The 26,189-nt window shown below is 40.7% G+C and overlaps 1 protein-coding gene across 2 annotated transcripts; it reads right to left on the minus strand.

The window, feature by feature from the left end:
* Nucleotides 1-23,836, minus strand: ccbe1 (collagen and calcium binding EGF domains 1). 2 transcript variants are annotated; one of them, XM_062478634.1, is made up of 11 exons: nucleotides 23,605-23,836; nucleotides 23,429-23,509; nucleotides 9,688-9,740; nucleotides 9,125-9,259; nucleotides 8,597-8,734; nucleotides 7,143-7,249; nucleotides 5,282-5,375; nucleotides 4,650-4,780; nucleotides 2,991-3,026; nucleotides 1,972-2,007; nucleotides 1-1,219 (listed from the first exon to the last, which is right to left on the minus strand). In XM_062478634.1, exons 1-11 carry the CDS (start codon nucleotides 23,709-23,711, stop codon nucleotides 947-949), a joined length of 1,191 nt encoding a protein of 396 aa, XP_062334618.1. In that variant the 5' UTR covers nucleotides 23,712-23,836; the 3' UTR covers nucleotides 1-946. The 2 variants fall into 2 exon arrangements, with proteins under 2 accessions (XP_062334618.1, XP_062334617.1); XM_062478633.1 differs by having other exon boundaries at nucleotides 7,143-7,252.
* Nucleotides 23,837-26,189: the final 2,353 nt, after the last annotated feature.

The following is a 26,189-nucleotide window of genomic DNA, read 5'->3' on the forward strand; positions in this document are numbered from 1 at the left end:
AAGGTTGTAAGCCTGGAGGCCTGATTGTATCAAAGCCCAAGTTTTAATGTTGCTCCAATCATGACATCACACACCAAAAATACAAGTTATGATTCTTATTTTCAACTTCTCTCCTATATTGCAATCTCTTAAATCTAACACTTATTATAAACAGATAAGTCAGAAGAACAAATAATAGGCAATAATACTTTGGTCATGTGAAGCTACACCAACCAGACGAACTATCGCCACACAAAAGGAAGTATTCCAGGTCTCTTTCTATCTATATCTCTATTCTCAATCTCCATACTTTATTTTCCAGTTGTTTTAATTGACGACATGCTATTTTGCATTATCAGACATTGTAATGTATAAACAGAAAAGAGACCACCAAGAGGAAAGTATGATTTCACAATGTTGCGAAGGAAGCTTTTTAAAATTAATATTTTGATAAAGAAGTTTAACGTGAGTGGCACTCCTGATGATTGATGGTTTGTGTGTTCTCACTGGATTCTTCAACCTTGAAGCAGGGCTGCCCACTTCCTTTGTAATCATGGAAACCAGACATAATCCCAAAATAGTGTTTGGACGTACAAAATAAATATAAACCGATAACAATCCTACTGCGGTCCCATTAGCTACCCTTACAACATAAATGTTTACTCTTTAAAGAATGGAACCTTTACTGATTGATATTTCAGGGACAATACATCTGATAAAGAATAGCACTTCCACCAAAATGAAAAGGCCTGATGGAGACCTAACACTGAGACCTAAAAACAGGAAAGAACTTGGACAAAATACTGCTGAAGATGGTCAAGTCAGTCCAACATATAAATATCACACAATATCCAGTTTATAAAAATAAACATTTGGTAAAAAAAAGTAATACATTCTAACTGAGGGTCCAAAAATATATGTTAAATAAAATACTTATTATTTACACCAGCGTCAAATGCAAGCATTCTCAAGGTGTCCATTCAGAGTCTGTTAAGTCCCTTGTGGGCTTTCTCTTCCTACTGCTCTTGGCCCTGCCTCCGTGGGATGTAGAGTCATTGTAGTCCTCTCCAGAGCCGGCCTCCAAGATGTCCTGGTTATCCCCCCAGCTGTGGGGGGCCATGGGGAAGTCCTCCCCTGGTGAGGGGATCTGCCTGCCCAACACTTTGCGCTGCAACTCAGCGATGTCGTTACGGATGTCTGCCATCAGCAGCAACAGGAAGTCGAATGATCCGGGAGGGCCCTGGGTCACATGGGTCAGAGAAGATTCATCCCACAGTCATTTGAAGGTCTTCTGACTTTAAAATGGACATTAAAATCCTTCACAGAAATGGCTATAGACAGCTATGTCACCAATAAATGGCAGTATATACATGAGGAGGTCAAGTTAAACAATTTAACTTTACAACAGTAACATTTTCACAGTATTGACATTGTAGTAATACGTTAAATAAGACAAACCTCCTTATTAAGACTGGTATTGGTAGAGAGGGGCATTCCAGTGTTATTACACACAGGTGTGGAACAATTTGATAGTTAGTGTTTTTTTCTGAACTCTGTCATCATTAGTGTGATCTATTGACTAAAACATCTTCAAAAGCTTTGTAGGAACATTCATCGTTGGCTCTGGTCTGGTTCCTCCTGGAACGGGAGGGTGCTTATTTGTTCATTGACCTCTAAACTTAAGCAGTTCACAAGACCTTATTTTTTTAAATCTCTTGACAGTTTTCACCCCTTCCCTCCCTTTCGCTATCCTTTTTCCCAACTCATTATCCCTCTTTCTCTTCTTTGTACAGATGGACTTTTGCATTAACATCTATAACATCCTGGACAAAACTTAGGAAGTAGGTTACTGTGTATTTGCTGTACTTAGGGGTACGCTATTTTCATGGGATTACTTATTTGAGTTTTACTGCTTTACTGTATATCATACTGTAGTATTTAGTACTAGAAGTACATAATAATACAGTGAGTGGCATCGAAATAGAGTCTTACTGGTGGTCCGGAAAGTCCAGGAGCCCCACGATCTCCCTGGGGAAACAAAACAAATATTTGGCTAAGATGAGTTACAGTACAAAAAGCATGAGAATATTTCACTGGCTGGTCGAGGAGCTTCTTTGTGTAATTCAAGCATGGGAAAACAAGATGCCATACTGAGTGAACTTGAGTGAACGCCAGAATGCATTGAGAAAATCCAATTAAGCTTGGTTAAAGGTAGGGTAGGTTAGTTTTGCGAAACTAGCCATTTTGGCTTGAGTATGAAAGCATGCAACTCAAAATACCCCAACCCCCCCCTTCAAAGACACTCCCCCAAAACACGTGTACCCGCTGCCTGACTACTGCTGGGAGGTAGGTAGACAGACAAGCACCCCATCCAATCATTGTATTCGGTCCAAACGCAATGATTGGGCATATTTATTACAGTCCTACTACGGCCACAGATATTACATTTTATTTTATGTTACTGTCAGAGCATTTGATTTATTGATTGCTATCAGGATGTGAAGTTTATTTCAGCAAATATGACAAAGAGTGCTTCTCAAAAACATTACCTATCGTAGTGAGGCAATGATCTAACGCAAATCTCTATGCTTTGTGTACTATAACTTAAATGCTAAGGATTTAGCTACTCACCAAATCATAACCACACAAATAGGTAATTTGGCTGTAATGAGGCCTGCACTAGCCAACCACTTGACCTGGTTCTTGTCCAAATCCAAATGTTAAGCATATAATGCAGAATTTAATGCACTTACGTCATGTTTTTTTGTTTTGTTTTAACATCTGCACTTGGTTTCATAAAAATCTTCTCACAATGTACCCGTTCATCATTTGGTTGCATGTTGTGTCATCTTCAGACCAGATGAGGGCAGTATTTACATCTGCTGCATCGGGAAGGCTTTTGTGGCTCACTGACAATTTGAAGCCTCACAGTCCAATGCCTTAACAAACTGCATTGGTTTTAGAGAATAGCTGTTGCACATGAGAAGGATTCTACGGAGGTCCACACTCACCTTCATACCATCTTTTCCTGGGGCACCTGGAGGGCCCTGTACAGGATCAAAAAACACAACACAGGTATCAATATCAACCATAATCCTTCAAGCACATTAACCAAGAGATTATTAGGGTATGTTTGAAAAACAGAAAATCCCTGATATCGTGACTGTATTTCATTTTACAGCTTCAACAAGGATTAGAAAGGCTTGATTTTGGGCCTAATTCCAAAGCATTACAGTGCTTTCAACACACAAAAGGCAAAGAGCTGTATCTCATCCTGAAGTTATGACCATAATGAAAGAGGCCTGGCGACCACATAAAGGGTGTGGGACAGATCTTTAGGCCCAAGCTTATTCACACTGGGCACTCAGAGACTCACACCGCCCCTCACATGTCACCCATGACCCGGGGATACGCCCAAACACATGCCCAAAAGCCAATAAGAAGTCTTATGGGACAGCAAGGCCCCTCCCCTTTGGCTTCATGCACAGTCACAGAAATGCATTCAGGCCCATCAGCAGAAGAATGTCAGGGTGCGAACAGTGCGATTATAGACCCATCATAGTAGAAACCCAAATGGTTCCTTCACAGGAATAACACTTTTCATGGAGCTCATGTGCTAGCACCACACTGCACATAAGTAAGTATCAGAGGTGCTGATAGGCCTAGCATTTCAAAAGGCCTGGCGCATTAATACAGGCCGTTGCAAACCCACCATTAATAAACATTCTCCCTCTGTCATTTTGACACGTTGCTTCTCAGGTCTGGTACATTAAAAAAGAAAGGTCAACACTCATAGACAAGGCAACTTGCAAGAACCTCAACATAGAACGAGCCAAAGAAAACAACGCTGGCATTCGGCCATTTCCCTGTTATTATCATTAACATTTGTCAACTCCAGGGGTCTGTAAGCTGCCCCCTAAGGGCACGACAGGAGTGTGTGTAAGTGTGAGGGTGTGTTTAGTGTGTGTAAGTGTGAGGGTGCGTTTAGTGTGTGTAAGTGTGTGGGTGCGTTTAGTGTGTGTAAGTGTGAGGGTGTGTTTAGTGTGTGTAAGTGTGTGGGTGCGTTTAGTGTGTGTAAGTGAGAGGGTGTGTTTAGTGTGTGTAAGTGTGTGGGTGCGTTTAGTGTGTGTAAGTGTGTGGGTGCGTTTAGTGTGTGTAAGTGTGAGGGTGTGTTTAGTGTGTCTGACACTGTCGGACACATTTAACGTTCCATTTATCCTTCTGAAGTTATTGTGTGACATGAAGGGCCAAGTGGGGCACTCCAATCCCATCCAGGATAATAAATCAATCGCGCCTCCTGTCAATCTCAACCATAGAGCACATGATCTATGGACTGAATAGGAGACCTGCAGTGTCCCTGATATCCCCAGAGAGGTCATCATGAGCTGGGGAGGCAAAGACACACTCACGCACATACACACACAGCATAAGTAGCGCTTTGTTACTACAAACATGGTAGCTCAGCAGATCTAAAATGTACTGTGAATTTGATATAGTGGAGAATATAATACTTGCAGGAAAAGGGAGGATAAGAAAATGCATAATAATGTAATTTCTTGACTCACTGTACATAGTGTAATAAAACAACATGTTAGAGTAATAACTCCCTATAGTCCTCTTAACAGTAGTACAGTAGGACAGTACACAAGGATATCATCGTGGGGACTGACCATTGGTCCACGTCGGCCCTGTTTGATGTTGCCAAGGTCTGGTGACGGTCCTACAGGCCCCATCAATCCCCTGGGTCCGACTAGGCCTGGGGGTCCCGACTGGCCGGTAGGTCCTGGGACCCCCTGTGGACCTTGGTGTCCCAGGGAAGAGAAAGAGTGATAGTGAGAGAGTGATAGAGAGAGAGTGATAGAGAGAGCGAGAAATTTCAATGCAACTTCCAAGTCAAACCCAATGGCATCGCAGAGTGGATAACTCTGTGTAATACAGCTGCAAGCTAGCAATTTTGACCCATTGGTGGCACTAGAGTACTTGAGGCACAGACATGAAACTTGGTGAAAATAATCTCGACAAGGTCCCTAATGAGTGTGCCAAATTCCAAAACTTTTCACCACACGGTTCTAGGGGCTGCCATAGACTCCAATAGTATAAGAAGATGCATAATAATAAGAAAAGGTAAAATACAATGGGTGCCTTTGTAGATTCGCTGCTTAGCCCACAATTAATAACATGCATCTCCCGATTCACCTAGGAAGCACGTGGCAGCTTCCACAGCTGTCCTGGCTGAGTGAACCTCAACTGCTTGATTGTTAGTAAAAGATACTGAGACCCAATAAGCAATATGGGTCCTCACCTGGAAGTCCTGGCTGTCCAGAAGGCCCAGGCAGGAAGGAATGCATCTTCTCACTGGTCATCTGCTTGTGGACTTCTGCATTATTGGGCAGCATCTGAAACAGGAAGTGATGTCAGAACAAGGACAAGGAGGGAAACAGTACACATATTGTAAAGTAATTTAGGTGGGAATCTTAGCTGTCTGTCTGAGGAAATTGCTGTTCACAAAACATTCAAGGACCGTATTTGTCACTGGATATATATTACATGACAATACAACTACACTAATCATAGGCTACATGAGGGAAGACTTGAAGAGAACTCATAGGAAAAACACTGTCTGTCAAATTACAATTGGAACCTGCCAGACTTGAAACTCAATAGGCCTTTTATTGGAGCTGCAAAGCTGACATATGGAGCAGAGGGAAACCTCTGTGAATCATTCAGGTGAGCCAGGCAAAGCTGGCCCAGGATAAAACCTTCTCTGGGGCATGGGGTGGGGGTGACTTCCCTACTACCACAATTTAAATCATTAAAACATTTTTTACAAAGAGTGGTGGGTTCCATTGTGGAGCTTGGGTCATATGCTTGAATGACCCTGCAGGTCACATAATTAGGTCTGCTATTGGGCTGGCTCCATAAACCACAGACATAGCTCTATTTTGCTCGCTCTCTTTACTCTTGTAGCCATATAACCGCTAACGCGCCAGTCGTTTAATATTTTTCATGTCATCTCATGTGTGCTTCTCCTTCCACACAACTTAATTCATTTCAAAACCACAATTCTAAGACCATCAACCAAGAACATTTATTTATAAAAGCACGACTTTACACAGCGAAAGTAAATTTGTAACTTACACAAAAAGACACTATAAACAACGTCGTGTGCACAAGTGTCATGTTCTGAAATAACTTTTTGAAAAATGTCTGAAATACATTTTCTCCAACATAAGAGTAGCACGCTCGTCTGCTTCAGCAGAGCATGAAATTGTTAATTATTATTCAGAAAAATCTATTACAGAAATCTAATCAGTTGAAGATTTTACATGTGTTTTCCATATGTATCGACTGGATGTTTGACATGGCAGGGGATATCATATTGTACCTGAGGTACAAGACGTTCTTTACAATTTCCCTCCAAACCTTTCTGTGGAGGGTGGAGGCAGCTCAGATGAAGCAACCCCCTTTCTGTTGCCCTTAAAATACCTAAGGTACTTGTAGCCAAACACAGGCAGTGAACTACCTTTCAGCGCGATTGCTTTGTTGGCTCAATATCCATTCCCTTTTTTTCCAGCAAGAAAAGTGTGTGTACCCATACAGTTGCAAGTGATATATCATGTATTACAGGGAAGAGTGGTGAGTTGCCTTGTTGACAGACTAGTGTTCAGATAGGCACAAACTGCAAAGGCTGCAAATATCCACAGGGCAATATCACCACATGGCAGACTTTAATATGACTTGCCGACAAATTTTAATACCATGGACATAAGTCTAACCACTAACTAGCTTCAGTATTTGAAATTATTTCAATCTTTTTTTATTGGCCAGTAAACTTATGTAATGCATCCCTGAGGACGTGTAAAAGGAGACCTGGTGTTATTTCTGAGCTGTTGGCAGGTACGGTAATATAAGCCCATAATGATAAACAAAGCAAGTGAACAATTTGGCCCACAGTCACTCGGAGCCCTTTGCAGGTGCATCATATAGGGACTGGTATGAGAGGACTAATAAAGAATCACAGTTCACCAGCCCGAGAGTGTCGATTTGAGTATATCTAGTAGTAATGTAGTATGTGAGTAAGTATGTGATGTCTGTAAAGTGATGTTCTGTTCCTCAGGGCTCTGAGGAACTGTTTGTCATTGTCACCCAGAGGTAAGCAGCACCTTCTGTTTGAGCTGTAGAACAGCCATCTTGATCTGGTGGAAGTCCTCGCATGTGGCCGAACACATTCCCACCTTCATCACGTTGTCCGACTTCTCAAAGAGACGAGCTGCTGGGATACACAGAACAACACAGTCACCTCACCATGTTCTCTGGATGTCACCTCTACAGTCACCTCACCATGTTCTCTGGATGTCACCTCTACAGTCACCTCACCATGTTCTCTGGATGTTACCTCTACAGTTACATCACCATGTTCTCTGGATGTCACCTCTACAGTTACATCACCATGTTCTCTGGATGTCACCTCTACAGTTACATCACCATGTTCTCTGGATGTTACCTCTACAGTCACCTCACCATGTTCTCTGGATGTCACCTCTACAGTGTACCTTCTATTTAAGAGAGACAATTTGACATGCATGCAATCTTGTACTGTACTATAGTAACAATGGTGTTTACTCCACAGATAAGAGTAACATCCAAACTAAAAAAGGCATTAATAATTAAGGATTTAATAGCATAAAAAGCTGACTGGCTGTGTTGGCAATGAGTGACAAGTGTTATGTAGCTAAACATTGTAACATGTCATCACTTCGACTCCGTTGTGACAGGTCACTGAACACAGCAGAGGGAGGCAGGAAGCCGTTCTAGTAAATGTGCCAGTAGGGGAACTGAGCCGACTAAATAGCTACGGGTCGCAGGACTTCCCCCTAACAGTTCAGCTTGATGTACCTACAGTTCGCAGCATTTCTCATGTCCAGACCTGCGTGTGGCACTGAGGCTGGCAAGTTATGGGGACAACCTCGCGACCAGCCGTTCCTCTTGGTTCAAGGTATATTATCTGAATGACGGTAGGAGGCTGTGTGTATGTGTTGGTAGTGGTGGACAAAACTGTTAATACACAAACCAAAATATGCCACCCAGCAATGCTTTGCTTTTGCGTCTGCAGCAGAGTAAACGGTAGAGAAGGATGTTGGAATTTTGTTTTCACAGAGCAGGTGAGAGTGTGTTCTTACATGTTCTTAGTTTTCACAGAGCAGGTGAGAGTGTGTTCTTACATGTTCTTACCCTCGGCAGCACTTACCGGGCCATGGCTGTGTTCCATTAAGCTATTTCTTGAACATACCAGCCTATCTGAGAAGTGGAAGATAACCTCCTGCCTGCCTCTGACTGCTTCATTTACGAGCAAACCTTTTTTCCCCTCTCTGCTCCATTTCTAATGTTTGCTTCAGAGGCATCAGGCAAATCAAAACAATCTACGAGCCAAGGGGGCAGAGCTGTGTGTTTTTAGGGAGGGGGGGAAGAATCATTTTAACTCGTAGTGGAGGAGCTGCCCGTGTAATGACTACCAGGTGTCTGTACACACACACAGCGCTGAGTCCTCCTCATCGCAATCAAATGTCCCATCTGGAGGGTAGGGAATAAGAAATGCCTACTAAAAATAAGTTCTCACCTCTCTCCCCCACGGTGCAGGTTTTCTTGTCTTCCTCCAGGAAATAGCCATGCTCACACTCGCACCTGTAGCTCCCGACAGAGTTGACACAGACCTGAGAGCACATTGTCTCATTTTTGCTGGCGCATTCGTCGATGTCTATACCATTGAGGGGTGTGTAACGAGAGAAGGGAGAGGAAAGGATGAAGAGAACACAGTGGCATGCTTGCTGGTTGTGCTTGTGTGACCTCTGGCAAGGAGAGGCTGTTTGAAAAGAACAGCTACACATGAGACTGTCTGATTCCTTGATGATGAATCCTATGCTTTTTCCAACTAACAATAATGGGTAACAGTTTAAGTTACATTATTAAAATGTGAAGTGTTTTCAAAAAGCATAGATTTGTAAACGTCTTGAAGAAATCGAGGTGGGTCTTAACCCTCAGAATAATATTCCCATTTATTTAACAAGTCAAGTCAAGTATTCTGTTCTATTAGAATCAAATATGGAACAGTGACTCTATTGGCTGTGGAGCATAATAACAAACTCACCCAGACAATATGGTTTATCTCGGTTCCTGTGACGCTCTCGGTCGTAGCGGTAGCCTGGGTAACAGGTGCACACAATACGGCCAAAGTGGTCTGTGCACTGCTGTTCACAGGGGGCGCCAGCGCACACATCATAGTCTGCAAAACCATTGGGTCACATTTCAATGGCCTCTCAAATCACCTCTTCAGTCAATGTTCATTAACTTACAGATTTATTTTCAGTTAGAGTATGCCCTTGGTATCTTGATTTAAATTGGAGCAGCGATTAACATACAGTATTCAGAAACGATGTGGCTTCCACAAAATGCATGTACATTTTTAACAATATGGTAACTGAGAAAAAATCCCACAGAAACAAAACATAGCATGAAATACAAAAGTAGTTTGAAAACAAAAAAATTGTCTGGCATTCTTACTGTTTTCTGTAACATCAATATAACGATTTTTCAGCCAAGTAAGGAAAACCCATGGTACAAAAGGAAACAGACCACTTCCAAAATAAATCAGAACTAAAAACTGCAGACAACCATCCAAACATCTCATCCAAACATCAAAGATTTCCATACCTTCAGGAATGCACTGGCCCAACACAAACTTAAAGCCTTTGCAGCATTTTTTCCTGAAAAAAAAAAAAAACACATTCATGTAAAAAACACTTGCGGAGGGTTTAAAAAGACCACAGTCTGATCTCACCATAAGTTTATTGGTAATATATAGAGGATCTCAAATCATAAAAACTGTGTACATTCCATGTCCTTTTCCCCTGACTTCTATGCAGATCTGTTTGGACGATTATCTCTTCTGATGAGATTACAACATCCACAACACTCGCTTGCCCAGAGAGTAGGAGATGCCAGGTCAATGTGCTTTCCCTGGCTGGTTGGGTTCACATGAGAGGAAAGCCCCACTACTTACAGTTGCCGCAACTCCCAGCAGGGATGTTGCAGGGAATAGTCTGGCCATAACTTGCCAGAGTTGTGCATCAATTTTTCATAGCTGAAAGCAACTATTGCAGGATGTTTGATGAAACAAGCATAGGTTTTTGTCACAAAGTTTTGTGATGCTACAAATGGACAGACAATTCTTGTAGTGCAGGTTTAACAGCTACAATGTAGCCTACTGAAACCGACTCAAGCTAACAGTAAAAACCGTAAAGTGATGCCAGGTGTTTCTCTTCAAAGACGAATCCCAGTGTACTGTTACATCACAGCAATGCCGGTAAGTTCTCATGATTCACCGGTGCAGAGAACGGGTGGGCTCTGTAACAGTTTATGGCTTCGATTCAGGTGTAAAGGGGAGGGAGTTGGGGGGATGGCAGGCTGTTTAAGTGCCCTCTTTCCCATTCAGTCCTCAATCTGTGTGGTCTGTAAATGCCCCATGTTCAGCTCTGCTTTCTATTGTAATGATCTTTTTATGCTGCCATTTGTTGATTCAATGAATCAGCATGTGGCTGGGCTATGTTCCATAAAGATGCTATCGACAGTACTGTATGCCCTTGTTCATTCCGCCTTACAGATCTGATTAGCTTGCTTGAATTAATTGGATTGTGCAAAACTGTGCCATCTGAACTTAATCCATGAGGAAATGCAGTAATATGTCAAACAACACAATGCCTCACACTTTCATCTAACATTTTGTCAACTGGGCTCTTCAGTGTTCATGCAACGGCATCATCACAGTGCTGAAATGGACATTCCCCCCAAGTTGTGGAGCCATATATTCGGTGCGTACATTTCCCATTCAAGTGCTCTCCACACATGCAGCTGGACATTTTATTGCCTCAAGTGGGAGCAGCAAGGACCTCCCTCACTACTCTTCAGTTTCCCAGAAGGGATGTGAACCTGCAACAATCTGATTCTAAGTCTCTGCTGCCTCTCAACACCGCTACCCCTGTGACTGTGTCTGATTTAGTGCCTGATCAGTTCCCTACTTGAGAGGCACTCCAGGTCTGGGCTGGGAATTGGATGTGGGTTACATTGGTATGTGTGTGTGCATATGTTTGACAGAAACTATCGTTGGATATCTCACAGACAAAGGCATAAGGGAGGGAGTGGGATGAAGAGCCCACTCTTGAGGACCACAATTCTCAACACAGAGGGTGTTTGATCCTGTTCCGATCAAAGTTCGGAGAATCTGTGATTATTTCACAGGCTAAGTTGTATACTCAGGCAAGTTACAAAGATTAGTGAACACTCAGCTCATGCACCCACACACATGTGGATGTGAACATCTTGAGAGTTTTATCGAGGATGGACAAGAGCCATCTTAGGAAAATAACCAGCCAGTCAAATGTCAACAAGAAAGCAAATAGATTTCAGTCTGAGGGCTAAAAGTCAGTGTGCCTCTTCATTGGAAATGGGACACTTTTCATTGCATTCTCAAGAACTTTTGTGGATCAAAAATGGTGTCCTCAAACCATCCCTCGCACAATGCTAGACACAATAGGACAAAAAAAGACACAGAGAAGCAATGTTTTTATTTTTTACTACATAGTTTCCCCCCCAAATCTACCGATTCACATTTGTCAGTATTTTGCTGGGGCTTGATTCAAACACTGAGGTTCTCCATGAAGATGAAAGGGGGTGTCTGAGCAGCAGTAAAAACACTGAACAAAGATACCAGTGATACGGGCACCTCAGAGCATAAACCAGATGCTGAAAAGGAACTCATGGGGATTGGCACCAAGCTAGAACTGATTTGCAAGGGTCATTGTGCTTTAACAGTGAAATAACCACACCACTAACCCAATACATATTGTAAAGTGAGAGATGGTTAGAGGGCAAACCTGTTCAAAAGGCATAAAGGAAAAATTGATACCTTACCTCCTAGAAATGGAATAAAATATGTTTTAAATATGGAAAGCAGTTTAATATTTTGGGGCGTTTTACCCATGCAGTTTTGGGGTTTGGGCACACTACGTAAACCTTTGGACCTCTAAAAGGCTCTGAAAGACCTCTGTATTCTGTGCCAACTCTGAAACTGAAAATGACTGAGCTCTGCCTTTCCAAAGACAGTGTCTTTTTTCAGCTGTACAAGTCAATACGGTGCATCGATTAATCCCCAAACCTACTTAAAATGACCCTTCACCTTCCTGCAAGCCATTTAGATTTTTTAAGCGGTAGATCTATATTGCTATCCAGGGAGATTGGACTCAGGAACAATCAAATTGTTTGTTTGATTCCTTACATGAATACATCAATATTAAAGGAGGGAATTTTGTTTTCAAACTGTGCTTCGGCCCACAAAGGCCATTCATCATACTGTCCAATCTGCACAAAAGCAAAACTATCTTAAGACACGTATGTTATAATTTGCATCACTATTCATGAAGGACAATCAGTTAGGCTTAAGAGGTGTAAAATGATATACCAAACATGTAACACTACTCATAATGAACTTATTTCACGCACACACCGACACACGCGCACCACCCCCCCCCCCCCCACACACACACACAGTAATGTCTGTTCCAAGACAGCGAGATCAAGGTCAGTCACAGACAGTTTGGGACTGCTTTTCCGCCTGTGCTTTCTTTAAGGTTATTTTACTTTCTGTAGTCATCCGTATCATATTTCAGGGGCCCCATGAAATACCAACACAGATTAACTTGACCTCAGTTACCCCCAGTTAGCTATAAGGACTCTAATTACCTCATAAACATTCATAGGACTCCCACTAAACAAACACTTGCCTGCTCTGCAATGCAGAGCAACACACACACACACTCACACAAACACAAGAACAACCACACAAAGTCAGTCAGGACAAGTTGGTACGCACACATGCAACTGCCCAGTGCCGCACGATGTCCCTGAGACAGCTACGGATACTTAACCTCATGCCACCTTCAGTGACTGATTAGCCTGCACGATCCTTTTCCTTGCATACAGTTCTCTGAGACACTGGGTTATAAAACAAAGTGGGTCACAGTCCCACTCAGCAAGGACAGCTGTGAGAGCCCATGTGGTGCCGTGCAGGTCCCCTCAGAGCCAGCTTGTTTTTGTTTCGTCCTCGCCTTTCTTATCTGTCACTTTAAGAGACATTGTATCAAACACACTGAGATGGGGTTTTTTTCCGTAACAACAACGTAACAATCCAAGTTCCCCCAGACTAGTCTTTTATGTCTGACTGCAGGATCCTGCCAGAGGCCATACAGTCTGGGAGCCTGGCAGGCACACACACACACACACACACACTTCTCTCTGCCTGAATGCTTAGTAGGTCTTGATACATTTTCCCATCAAGAACACTGACAAAGCACAACCAATGTCTCAACATTCAACTCAAACAGGGCCAGATGGATTGGACTTCTCTTTCTCTACGCCCCCCACGTTTCCTTTGAGAGACTCAATTAAAAACGCATGTAGTGCTAAATATCCTCTATGGAGTAGGAGGACCCATTTCAGTGTGCCTATTGGACTGTGTAGAACTGATTCCAGTTTTGATTACCAGCAGTTTGTTATACATGTGAGAATGCTTTATTTAAACACTTGGATTTGCGGCCAACCAAACATGATTTTTTTCAGGGAGGGGGGGGGGTTGGAAGTCAACAGATTTAAAATTCTAAGCATGAAGGTATCAGTGCTCTAGGCAGATCTGAACTATTTACAAAATATTTGTATTATGAAACCATTGTGTTCCTTTGTGAAAACAATGCTTTCACTTGCGTTGATTTTCCTGTAACCAGCAGTCAGATGTTATACATTTACATTTACATTTAGTCATTTAGCAGACGCTCTTATCCAGAGCGACTTACAGTAAGTACAGGGACATTCCCCCGAGGCAAGTAGGGTGAAGTGCCTTGCCCAAGGACACAACGTCAGTTGGCTTGACCGGGAATCGAACTGGCAATCTTCGGATTACTAGCCCGATTCCCTCACCGCTCAGCCACCTGACTCCCATATTCCATATCCCATGTTATACAGGCCTGTACTATCATATCTCCAGCAATTATGATCCTTCACCTTTTACTCTCTTTCTAAATGATTTGAATCTTGCTTTGGATGAAACCATCTGCTTACCTCTTCATTAAACATTACTAAATGAGCTCCCTCCTATCAAAAGGAATTCCTAAAGCAATGCCTTTCAAGAATAGAAATGCCTTTTAGAATGACTGGAGCTGTGGTGCCGTCAACAGATGAGACGATAGTGACAAACAGGACTAAGAGGCCAACAGGAAGTCCCGTTTTTGTGTTCTCAGCAACAAACAACTGTCTAAAACCAATATATTAATTTGGGGTCAATATACTAGAGAGAGAGAATAATTTGTATTCATAAAGTTTCTTAGTTCTTGTTGCATCCACACATCCAAACACACTTTTATATTCATTTAAGCAATAAAATGCACACAATGACACACAAACACAGTCATACTAAACTGGTCAAATTAAGTACCAGGAAAAGGAGCCAGATGATGACAAGCACCCAGCTTTTGCAGGTCACTAAAGTGGAATTTACACGACAAACACAAGGACATAAAGATTCAGTCAACATGCAGCAGTTCATGATAAGAAAAACATTCCAGTTCTTTAAAATTTTCACAGTGTTTACATAACCACTTGTATTTAGACATCTTACGACATGAAGCACATTCACATGATGTCACTGTGAGCAGAGATCTATAATAAGTTGGCGATGTCGAAACAAACTAAATGTTGACGTATACGAGACATGGTCATCATCACAAAGTGAAAATAATGTGAGGAGAAATATTACCAGCAAGTCAAAACTACACAACGATATATCAAAAAGGACAGTCTGTGCTGGAAAGATGTAGCTGTGTCCAAACACAAAGTCCTAGGAGAATACTGTTTAAAGGAAGACATTAACTCTGGGGCAGGAGAACCTAAGAATGCTTGAATACCTTATGTCATCAAAAATGTTAAAAAACAACAACAAAAAACACACATCCTGGATGGGTCATCTGCTTGACAAAAAATATTACTCTCAGCAGGTGACAGGAGGTAAAGACAGCAAGTGATACTCTATCATTTGTTCAGAAAAACATTTGCCACAACGTAGTTCAACTTCTCTGCTATATTATCTGTTTTTGTAACACAATTACTCTGCTTTTACACATCTGGGCAGGGTGAATCATGTTGGAAATTGATATTACACATACTAAATGTCAGCTGGATACTGTCCATTACAGACACAAATTGTACAGTAGAACCCGAAGCAATTCACCAATGACTAAATTGCTTTGAAACATAGTATCTATTGATTTGTGAATACATTCTTGTTGTATTTCTCCTCTTTTTACATTAATTCTGTATTTCCAAGAATGGAAGTCCAAAAACAGCCCAGAGTGGGAAGCCTGTGGGGGAGGAAGTGTGTAGTTTCCAGCCTTGAGTGAAGCAGTCAATTGGGCTGTCTGAGAAAGCTCCAGAACCCTGCTGCTTCTCTGGCCGTTCGCCCCTATTCTGCTGACTCCCTGACCCCAGAGCACAGAGGAAGGCGGTATTAAACACTGTTTAACAGAGACAACATGGCAGCTGTAAGCCAGAGAAGGAAAGACACAGAAAGTGAAAGAAAAATAAAGAAAAAGTGAGAGTTGGAAGAGAGACAGCACAATGATGAATCAAACAGAAAGAGCACATCAGCTCATAATACACCACGTGAACACGGTGGAGAACTATTGCTAAATGAGGTTGTACTCAGTTGTACTTGAGTTTCTTCAGACAGCCAAATTGTTTCAATTGTCGGGGCAAGACCCCTCATCCCAAAAAACACCCTCTCAAGACAGAGTTTGCACAAGGGTACTGCTTCATTTAATCTCGTAATTCCATAGGCCTACCCTTTTTCAGTCATGCCCCTTTGCCTTCGTTTCCTGTATACCTATCTCATACATCATTCATGCTAGACTCAGAGGAAACATTAGGAATTGCCTTTAATTGTCAATGTGGGTACATGTGGTACGTGTCTCACAGAAAGACAGAGTTGATTTGTGGTATTCATTACATTACCACCTCAACATCCGCAGGCAATGGACTCAAAACACATTCAACATTTCAGTACGATGTGAAGACATACGAAGACCACCAAAGGGCTTGGGAAACTAGTGAGGAAAGGAGTGTTTTTTTCTTTTAATTTGCTTTTCTTTTATCAGCCTAAAAGATCTAAAAACCACCTATCATCCTCTAAATTCTGAAAACATGACCGGTTATAACCTAGATCAGGAGGAAAATATGTGATCCATTATCTGAGGGTGCTTTCCCCTGCTGAAATAGAGAAACAAAACCACTCACCCGCAGACAAACCCACAGGCTTTTCTTATCTCACCTATGGATGTCAACAATATCCCCCCAGCAGGGAACAAGTGACTTCTGTCTGATGCGTCTCATCCTGACATCCCAGGAAATTGTAGAGAACGTGGCTGTCTATGGGTTTGTTCCAAGGAAACTTCACCAGTCATATTGTATCCTCTTGTTTTTTTCCTCCTATAACTCGAACCATACACACTACTGGCTACAGACCAGATTCTACAGATTAAAACACTGTATTACTGTTAGTGTCCTCGATGTCTACAAAGCTGAAATACTGCAAGGAGTATCAAAGGCATGCCGTATGAAGAAATATTATGATATTCTATGGTTTGGTGTCTTCATTATCAAATTCCATCTTTTTGAATCTTAAGATTGTTTGAAGATGACAAAAATGACACAGAATTCATAAAAATAGAGTTCTTAATCAATAACACATTCTATCATCTTGTCAAATGATATATACCATCATTTACTTATTATGTCCACATTATGTCGATATAATATTATTTACTTAAATTCATATAGGAAGTCATATGACGAAAGAGTTGAGTGTATGAGAAGTGTTCACTTGGGAAGTGACCTCTTTAAAAATTGAACCTATGTCAACATTTCAACCAAAAGGAAAACATTTGGAGCTAAAATCCAGCAAACATAAAGAAACTGTAAAAAGCTGGTTAGATTTTCTTTTTTTACTAAGACATGATTGTCTGAGGACTATATTATATTAAATATTATTTAAATATCATAATACCAACTTGTATACTTGATTCGGCATGAAGAAATAAAATGCAATAACATGCAGTCCCCTTACAGCGGTCTCCAAGACCAAGGAGGACTTTCCACCTTTGAGTAAAACAGTTTGGACTGTCAGGGTGAATCATTGTGTCAAGACAGCCCAGCAGTGAGGTGTAACTAAAAGTACTGGAAACAACTGACAATATATTACAATTCAAAAGCATACCTGCAAGATTATTACAATGGCAGAGGGTGATGTTTGTGATGCCAAAAAGCACTAAATGTGAAGCTTATGTTCTAAACTATTTTATTAATCTTGAAGGGGGCAGCTGTTTGCAATAGAGAATGATTGGTATGGCTATGTTTAATGGAGCAGTGTGGAACATTTCCTTTGGCTTGCTGCTGTCCTGCAGGACTTATGAGTTGTCATCTTATGCTTTTTTACTAATGTGAGAATAAATTAACAGTGGGCCCCAGGTTGAGGAACAATAATAAAACATTTAACATTACAAAATTAACATTAAAATTTCAATTTTATCACATCCAAGTCTTTTGATTAGGCTTACATGCAGTACTAAGATAACAACAGGCATTCTCTCTTGCAGCAGGATCCAAACACTTTGTGTTTTTATCAAGCGAGAGAGTAGGGGCAGGCCACACAACCACAACCTCTGCTTTAGAGATTAGCGACCATGTGCTAGCACAACTGTAGCATGCCCGTAGCATAACCACAGGATGGTTCACTGTGCACCATGACAGGAAAATGACAGGTCATGGCAAGGCCGGAGACTGCAGACAGCCTGTCCAAAGGGTTGTATTTCTCTAAATAGGCTAGAATCTCTGAAAGTGTCATTATTTAGAAGACACAATTGACATGTCAACATGAGTTTTCAATAAGGTTTAATGTGTAACAGTACATTTATATAGGCCATTTCACAGAAGCAAAATAACTCTTCTAATTTGATTCATATTGGATACATTTTATTCAACAAGAATCTATACAGTTATTTATGGTTCTATAATGCAAATTTAGAATGGAATTTTAAGACATACGGAAATTGTTGCACCCCAGTGTAAGATGTTGATTTAGTAGCGTATCAGATTCTATCATACCAAGATCTTTAGAAGTGATAACACAGAGGGATCCTACATGTGTATGGGGACTATTGGATTTATTTATATATATTGCTTCCCTATTTCAAATATTTTCATTAAATCGTAAATGCATCTCAGTTTAAGCATTTATAACCATTCTTATCTTTGATTAGCATCTGATATTCTGAGTTCCGGAAATTCACATAAATCTAATGCGTTTTAGGATTTTGCTATTATAATAGCGTTGCAAATCCATCATCATTAACGGTCCTTGGTTCCAAATGTTTCTTCTTGTTTGATATATTCTGATTGATACAGCACTGGGAAATAAAATGTAATTTCCCAATCCACTATAACTATAGTGCATTTCTGATAAAACCACTTAAGGCATCCCAAACCATTACAAATTATTTGAAGTCATGGCCTTTCTGGGAAGGCATGTCTTGTATTCCAATATGTAGTCAAACTAAAACAGATGAACAAATCAAATTACCAAATTACCATCACATCTGCAACCAAGGTGCAGAAATATTGCTAAGAAATTGCATTATTATTAACTGGAAAACAAAAAACAGATACATTGTGGGAATAACTTAACTTAGAGTTAAGTTTTTTCTGTATCTGCAGGTGATTTAAGTTATCATGAGTCTAAATGAGGTGTGCTTCGTGATAGATGTTTTGCAATAGATCTCGCTGCTGTACCATAGAAAAAAACTAATGGAAATGTATGGTTTGGGGTGAGGATACGATTAACACATGGAAAGAACACTGTTAAAGAATGAGACAGGAAAAAAAATAAGAAAAAGAAAGAGAGAAGAGGAAAGAAAGAGATCACACCCTAATGTAATTCAGCTCACTTCCAGCAACATTTTGACAGTAACTACTAACTGCAATTTGAGCACATTAATTCCACATTAATGAAATGTCTGTGCTCCAAAACCTGTATCCTGCTGTATATACTATATTTCATCACACATTGGTATACTGTAAGTCAAAGAGAGGTGTTCTTCGACAGGAAACAAAGGGTAGTAGGAGGGGGGGTAGCAAACTCCAGAGTAGAGACAGTGTTTCTGGAGCTACACATAACTCATTGAGGAATGCTGCTAAACACAAACAACACGTCCTCCCCTGCACTCACCAACATAACTCACCCCAACAAAAATTTCCTCACTCCTTTTCAGGGAAGGGTATGGAAGCCTTCAGCTGGCCTGGAGCATGGGTTATGGTTGTTTCTTCTGAAAGTGCTGAATAATATTCTGGCCAAATCTTCACCACAGTTTACCATTATCTGGTAATGAAATTAAAGTCTTATGCTTTCTTAAACAGATTTGTTGTGTTTCACTAACAAAAGTGAAGTAGGATGCATCAAGAACAGGACAGAGGATATGGTAGATTGTTTGGAAGTTTAGCACCTTAGCAAGTACAGACCAGTAAAATACAACAATAATGAATGTGTCTCCCGTAACGCCCTTTGGTAATCTTGACAGGTAACAATAACAGTGATGATAATGACTTCAGTTAACAACCTTATCTACATGTTCACTTTTTTGTAAACAGGAGCACTTCAATGTGACAGCTGAGATCGTTCCCATCATACAGCAGCTAACCTCTCTAGCTTATGACCTCACTTGAATGGCCTTTCAGCTGTTTGGGAGACACCACTAAAGGACTCCCCAAAAACCTACTTGAAATATATAATTAACATCCCTTAAACTCTGTGGAGAGATCACATCATAGCCTCACAAGCATGGACTTGAAAGTGTTGAACAGAACACAATGGGAGAGGTTTAGTTGATAAGTCTCCAGGGACAACAGCCAGAATCCAACATATCATTTCTCCTGGAACAGTCTTTTGGTTTTAATGATTACAGCTAATATTTTATGAATAGAGAGAGATATTGGACAGTCTTTGCAGCTGCAGTTCATGATGTTAGGGTAGTAGTAAGCAGAATATGCTTAAAAACCATTTGGAAAAAGCTTATAATGCTTTTATGTCACTATTTTACAAGGCAATTTGAACATAAATGTTTAAACGTAAAAACCAAGGCAGGTTTACATTTGAAACATTTTTGGCAACAATTTGATCTTAGATACCATAAAGAGCCTAAGTTTACAAAATCTTGTTTCCCTCTAGATGTTGGGAAACATTAAGAATTTGTTCCATGCTCCCTATTCACACATGGAGATCTAGTCTTCAAGGAAAAATATTTGTAAAGGAAGACCATTAATAGACATTACATAACACCTGAGATTTTACTGTAGCTCTATTGCCAACACAACACTGTTCCTAGGTAACTAAAGTCCCAGCTGGATATGAATACATCAGAACACGTCTTTATTCACTCAGGTACTTCATCGTTTTTGGAAACAAGAGCCTCTCGTTCAAAATGAATCTTAACCATTTTGTTTACAATAGAATGTGTCACAACGTGTTGTGAATTTATCACTGCTTTGCCATTGGGTCTCGCGGGGTGAAACGTTAAGTAAAGTGAAACACACACACACTAACATTGACAGACATTTCCTGTTACATCAATGCCACTTTTGAGAATACAGCTCTAGCGTGTCATGTATTGCTCAATGCTCAATTCCATGGAGTTCCACTGACTGGTATTTTACAACAGAGATGACAGCTCTTTCAGTAACATACATCAAGTGCTTGCCTAATGATTAGATTTCCACTAATAAAAACCATCTGGACTAGATGTCAGTGACGCATATTAATCATTGTAAATTGCCTAATATTTCCGTTAGACTCAAAAGTGCAATAAACAGAGCTCTTTAGTTTGATGGTACAATAATCAACTGATGAGACATGCATGGCTACTTTGAATGTGAAACTCTATGCAAGAGTTTCTTCAGAAACTGTAGAAAAATTCGAAATATTTACAAAACCCACAGGAGACCATTCTACACTGCACAAAGAAATGCATACTGGGGCAGACTGTACTTCCTGTGGAGTCAACAAAAATGTCATTATCTTGAAGGAACTCATGCTTTATCAACACATGGCACAGTCTTTATTTTCAAGTTTTTTGTATTTTTGTCATATCCTCCAACATTGCACAGCAGTCAGTTAACAATGCAGAGAACATTCACAGTGAAATTCAAAAACCTCAAACCCAGCTAACAAGGAATAAATCAGAAGGTGAACATAAGGGGGGGTGGGGGGTGGATCTAACTCAGCCCTCAGGCTGGGCCACAAAAAGATAGTTTGTCATTCCAGATGCTGTAAAAATGACAGCTGACAGCCAACTACAGCAATCATAGAGCTCAATCTCTCTCCCTCTTAATGACTGACGTTGCGATGGGAACAAGCCCAGAATGTCACAGCCCAGAAACCTGATATGGCCTGATATTAATCCAAAATGCCCACAGTAACAGATATAATTGCAATTTACACAGAATTTAGTAAGTGGCCAGGAGATGGGATCGGCAAAGGGGATTTAATCCCTATGGTTTAACAGTAAGATAATGCAACTCAGAGTCAAGTTTAATTGCCAACCCTAAGGCCCATTTTTGTGGATTAATATAGGACTATTGTCAAGGTGAGGACATTGTGCTATAGAGACAAAACAACATCAAAACACTTGTCTCCTTTAATGAAGATGGAAAATACCAACAATTGTGGGATACCATCAAAATGCCAAAAGAGATGTGTATAACAGGAGTGAGTGTGTGTGTCTGTATTGTGGCTATCTTGCCTCACATGGGGTAAAAATGTTTTTACGTTATTTATCACATCAAATGATGTGTCCTTTAGTTCAGTTCAACTAATTTACCCAGGAACGCCAGGGCATAGAAGCATTCGAGAGGAAGAGGGGCATGGCTGTGGGAGGAGGGAGACAACTTGCTTGAGACCACCTGAAATATTTAGGAGAATTACAAAGCAACAACTACATATGCCACATGTCAATTATGTGTGACGGTTGCGGTGCTGGAATGGAAATGGTCTGTTAGTGCAATCCTGGCTCAGCTTAGCATCTCCTATGAACCCTGGAGTAGCAGGCCAGCAGCTAGCTGGTGTATGCAATAAATCAACTCTATGTAATTACTGCCTTGTGTAATCTCTCGTCAACCAAGAAGAGATATATAAAAGACATCCTATTTCTCCATTGTTTTGTCTGTGACAGACAGGTATTGTGAGGGACCACACTCTCCAGTCATCATTTAAGATGTATTCTTTAACTGTTCAGTCCTCATTTGCATTAAGCTACAGAATATACAGTTTCATTAAGTAAGCCAATAAGATTTTACTAACATACAAAGCTCTGTATTTGTTTCCTTAGAGAGAATCCAAACAAATGCACATTCTTTTTATTTTTTGGCTTTCAGGGTCAAGTTTTTTGCTTGAAGGGTCAAATTGTCAATTCAACCAAAAACTGCAGTTGCCAACAGTTGGAAATGATAAGCTGAGGCTCTGTCCTCACTGGAAACACTTGCACAGCATACCTCAACAAGGATGAAATCACAAATTACCAAACAAAACCAAGGACCAAACTGAACATTTAGATTCTGCAGTGCATATTTAGGAAAGTACATCCCAGGGACAAGCGCTGAAGCACTGTTTACAATGATGCTGATAAGACCTCCTGCCATTACACAACTACAGTGTAATACAGAGCCAGTCATGTGTTAACTTGTACAATCCACTTGGGGAGTGGATTGCAAAGCTATGCAAACTTATTTTGTGTTACCTGTACCACCACATCTGTCTTCTATGAATAAACAATATACACAACAAGAGATTTCATCCAATAGGCTAACCATAAGCAACCTAATCACTTAAAGAGCATAAACAATTATGTGAGACATAGGGCGATCAGACAGGCTTTAAGGTGGTGCTTTAAGGGTTGTCTGTGTCTGCTCTAGCCTGTAAGGATGAGCAGAGCTTTGCCAGACATTCAACGAATAAAGAATGCCCTCTGACTTAATTTTAGGACATGTATGTCTCAGAGAAACACAGATGACCTGTTCACATCATCCACCCATTAAGAACGACTGTGGAGTTCTATGTGCTTATTTTATAGAGAGGGCAATTCAGGTTGGAAAATATGCTACCTTTACCTATGTATCTTGTGGTCAAACATTTAAAGTATATTTAAAGTCTCAATGACATGTTTCATTGTGCAAGTTAGTCCATTCATAGGACACATATCGACGTATAGTAAACATAATTTCACGCAAGTTTTGATTCGAAAATCTTTCCTACCTGTAGCATGTCGTCACCTCTCCAGATGTTTTAAAGCAAGGATATTTTGTTGTGGCGATCTTGTTTTCTGAACAAACTTCACTGTAAAATAATTGCATGACTTAATCGAATACACTTTCTCGTCTATAGCCGCACAGCAAACATGTATTAAAAGTAATAAATCAGTACGCTCATACCTGTCAGTGGCATCATGCTCTTCACGGTAAGACCAAAGCAAGCCTTGGGAGCAGAACATAAAGAACACTGATATCAGAAGAGGTGACCCGTTTCGTTGAAAGATCATCTCCTCTAGAGCGGTAACCTCCGAACACCTGTACCCCACTATGGGCTTTTCGACGCAATTATACGAGACGATTGGAGAGCTTAAATGATTGGATAGGACGCACGGGGCTGCTGACTCAAGTGAGTATCACACTCACAACTGAGCTCAGCCCTCTATTGGCTCCTCCCACCGCCTGATAATTTCTAAAGATTAGAAAGTTTTGGATTTTTTTCGAACTCTATCACGAAGCCTTAACCCCTTAATGATTTATGGAGCGTTCCATGAGCTGCTGATTTGCAGTGATCTGAACAAGGGCCGTTTGCATAGGGTGCATGTGTAGACAGACTTGTCTTTGGGAAATAATTGCCGACACACCGTCATTAAAAAGTTAACATTTCTTAGACACATTTAAAGACACCGGGCGTTATCTATTTTTCTCGATCATACTCTCTCTCCTTGACTTTTTGATTGAGGTGATGTCATCTTTGCTACCCCCACGTGGCTGAGATAGTAATGGCAACTTCCATTTAAACGGATGGCTATTTGGCGTCCAGACTTCTCCCTGTCGAACTTTGTAAAAACAACTGAATTCAACGATGCAATCTAAATAGCACTTTTGTTTTAGCGAGGAGGGAATGCACTAGCCGAAGAATTTTAAGAATGAATTGCCTGAGGACCTTTCATGTGTGTTTTACAGCAAAGGTAAATATTTGCATTACCATGTAACCGCAGGCCAATTACTGTTGTACTGAAATTAAAAGGGTAACTCAGGTCTCCAAATAATTCAGTGTGGCTGCTCTTCTGTAAATTGCAAAACAGTTATGTTAATACGTTTTTTACTCAGACAATTTGAATTAAACACATTTCCAACATGAAAACCACACATTGTAAGAGCATGATTATGTATTCTATCACATAAACATATCAATATTCTGTAAAAAACAAACAAAAAAACAACAAAAAACGAATCTAATCTATACAAATACAAGTTCACAAAAAATCACCTCTTTTCTGTCACAAATTACTGTACAACCAAGAGGTGATATGGTGCAAGCTTCACACCATGCACAGCTGAACAGTGGGACAATGATCTTTACCAAATTTGACCTTAACCTCTTCATGACCGTGACCCCAATGTGAGGTAATGCCCTGCTCCCCCTCCCATTGGCATCTGCAGAGCCCTGCCATTCTTCTGTTTCTCAGGAAAGTGGTGTGGCATTACGGTGAGCTGGACAGCTGATCCACTGAATGCCCCGAAAAAGGATATTTGAGTGTAACAGTAGAACACAGGTTTCATTTACACTGATGGTCGCCACTCAATCAATTGGACGTATACAATTTACTTTTTTATTTTATGTTTTTTAATTTGAAGGATGTTGATAACTTCCAAAGAGATCCAGTCCTAACAGTATGACCTTTTGAAAAGAGAATCCATACAGTTACTTGTCTTTGAAGACTAGCCATGAGGATTTCTGAGTAAAACTAGCTGCTATCCAATCCAGTTTTTTCAGTGTGCTCTAAACACAACCATGGATGCATCCCAGTACTCTGTAGGTTCTCTATCTAATGGAGGAGGGGTAAACTGGACAGTGTCTTTATATTAACCAAACATGCTGGAATTGCAGTTATTTGCAATTAATATGCAGGTGTGTATCCTAGCCTACACCCATACTACCACAGTATGTAATATGTAGCATGTAGTGATGTAGTGTCTACCATACTAAATATTTGTGGGACTCACTTGTCACTGTTCAGGAGGTTTAATCCCCTCTTTGGCCACATGGTGGCTCTTTAATCTCATAGAACGCTTTCACCGCCACCCTCACCGTCATCATCGACAAAATGGATGACGGCCTTTGAAAATACTAGGGTGCGTCATGACTCGGGGACGCGCATGCTGTGCCATTTATGTTCCACCTGTTTTGATGCCTCAGCATAGAGAACAGAACAGGAAGAAAGAGAGAGGGAGAGAGACAGAGAGAAAAAGAGACAGAGTGAGAGGGAGATATAGAGAAAGAGCAAGCGAGATGGAAAAAGGGGTTTGTCTTGTCAGTAAACCCATAGAAGCTTCATATCAAAGCGTCTTGGATCATATTTGGTCTCATAATAAGTTAAATCAGCAGAAGACACTCTTTCTTTCCTGGAATAGCATGGTGAAACTGATTCAGTCATCCTACGAAGATACTTACAGTAGTCATTCAGTAACAACCCCACAACATATGAAGCCCAAACACAGTCACAGCTATACGTTTATCCATTTGATTGTGGATCATTTAGTTGGTCCTTTTTTTATTGTCTCCCTGCAGTGAAAGTATCATTCTGTGTCATGTATCTCAGAGGTTTGAGAAAATAGAGAGCACATATCTCCTGAAGAAAACATCCTGGCCTTAATACTATGTGTCTGTATGTCTGCATGTGTGTTCATATCTCCGTAGGCCACACCAAGGCACACTTTTGCCATTAGCTTTCCTCCCAGCTGAGTTATGGGGGTATCTGAGC

The sequence above is a fragment of the Osmerus eperlanus genome, chromosome 14, assembly GCF_963692335.1.
Source record: "Osmerus eperlanus chromosome 14, fOsmEpe2.1, whole genome shotgun sequence".
NCBI classification, from domain to species: domain Eukaryota; kingdom Metazoa; phylum Chordata; class Actinopteri; order Osmeriformes; family Osmeridae; genus Osmerus; species Osmerus eperlanus.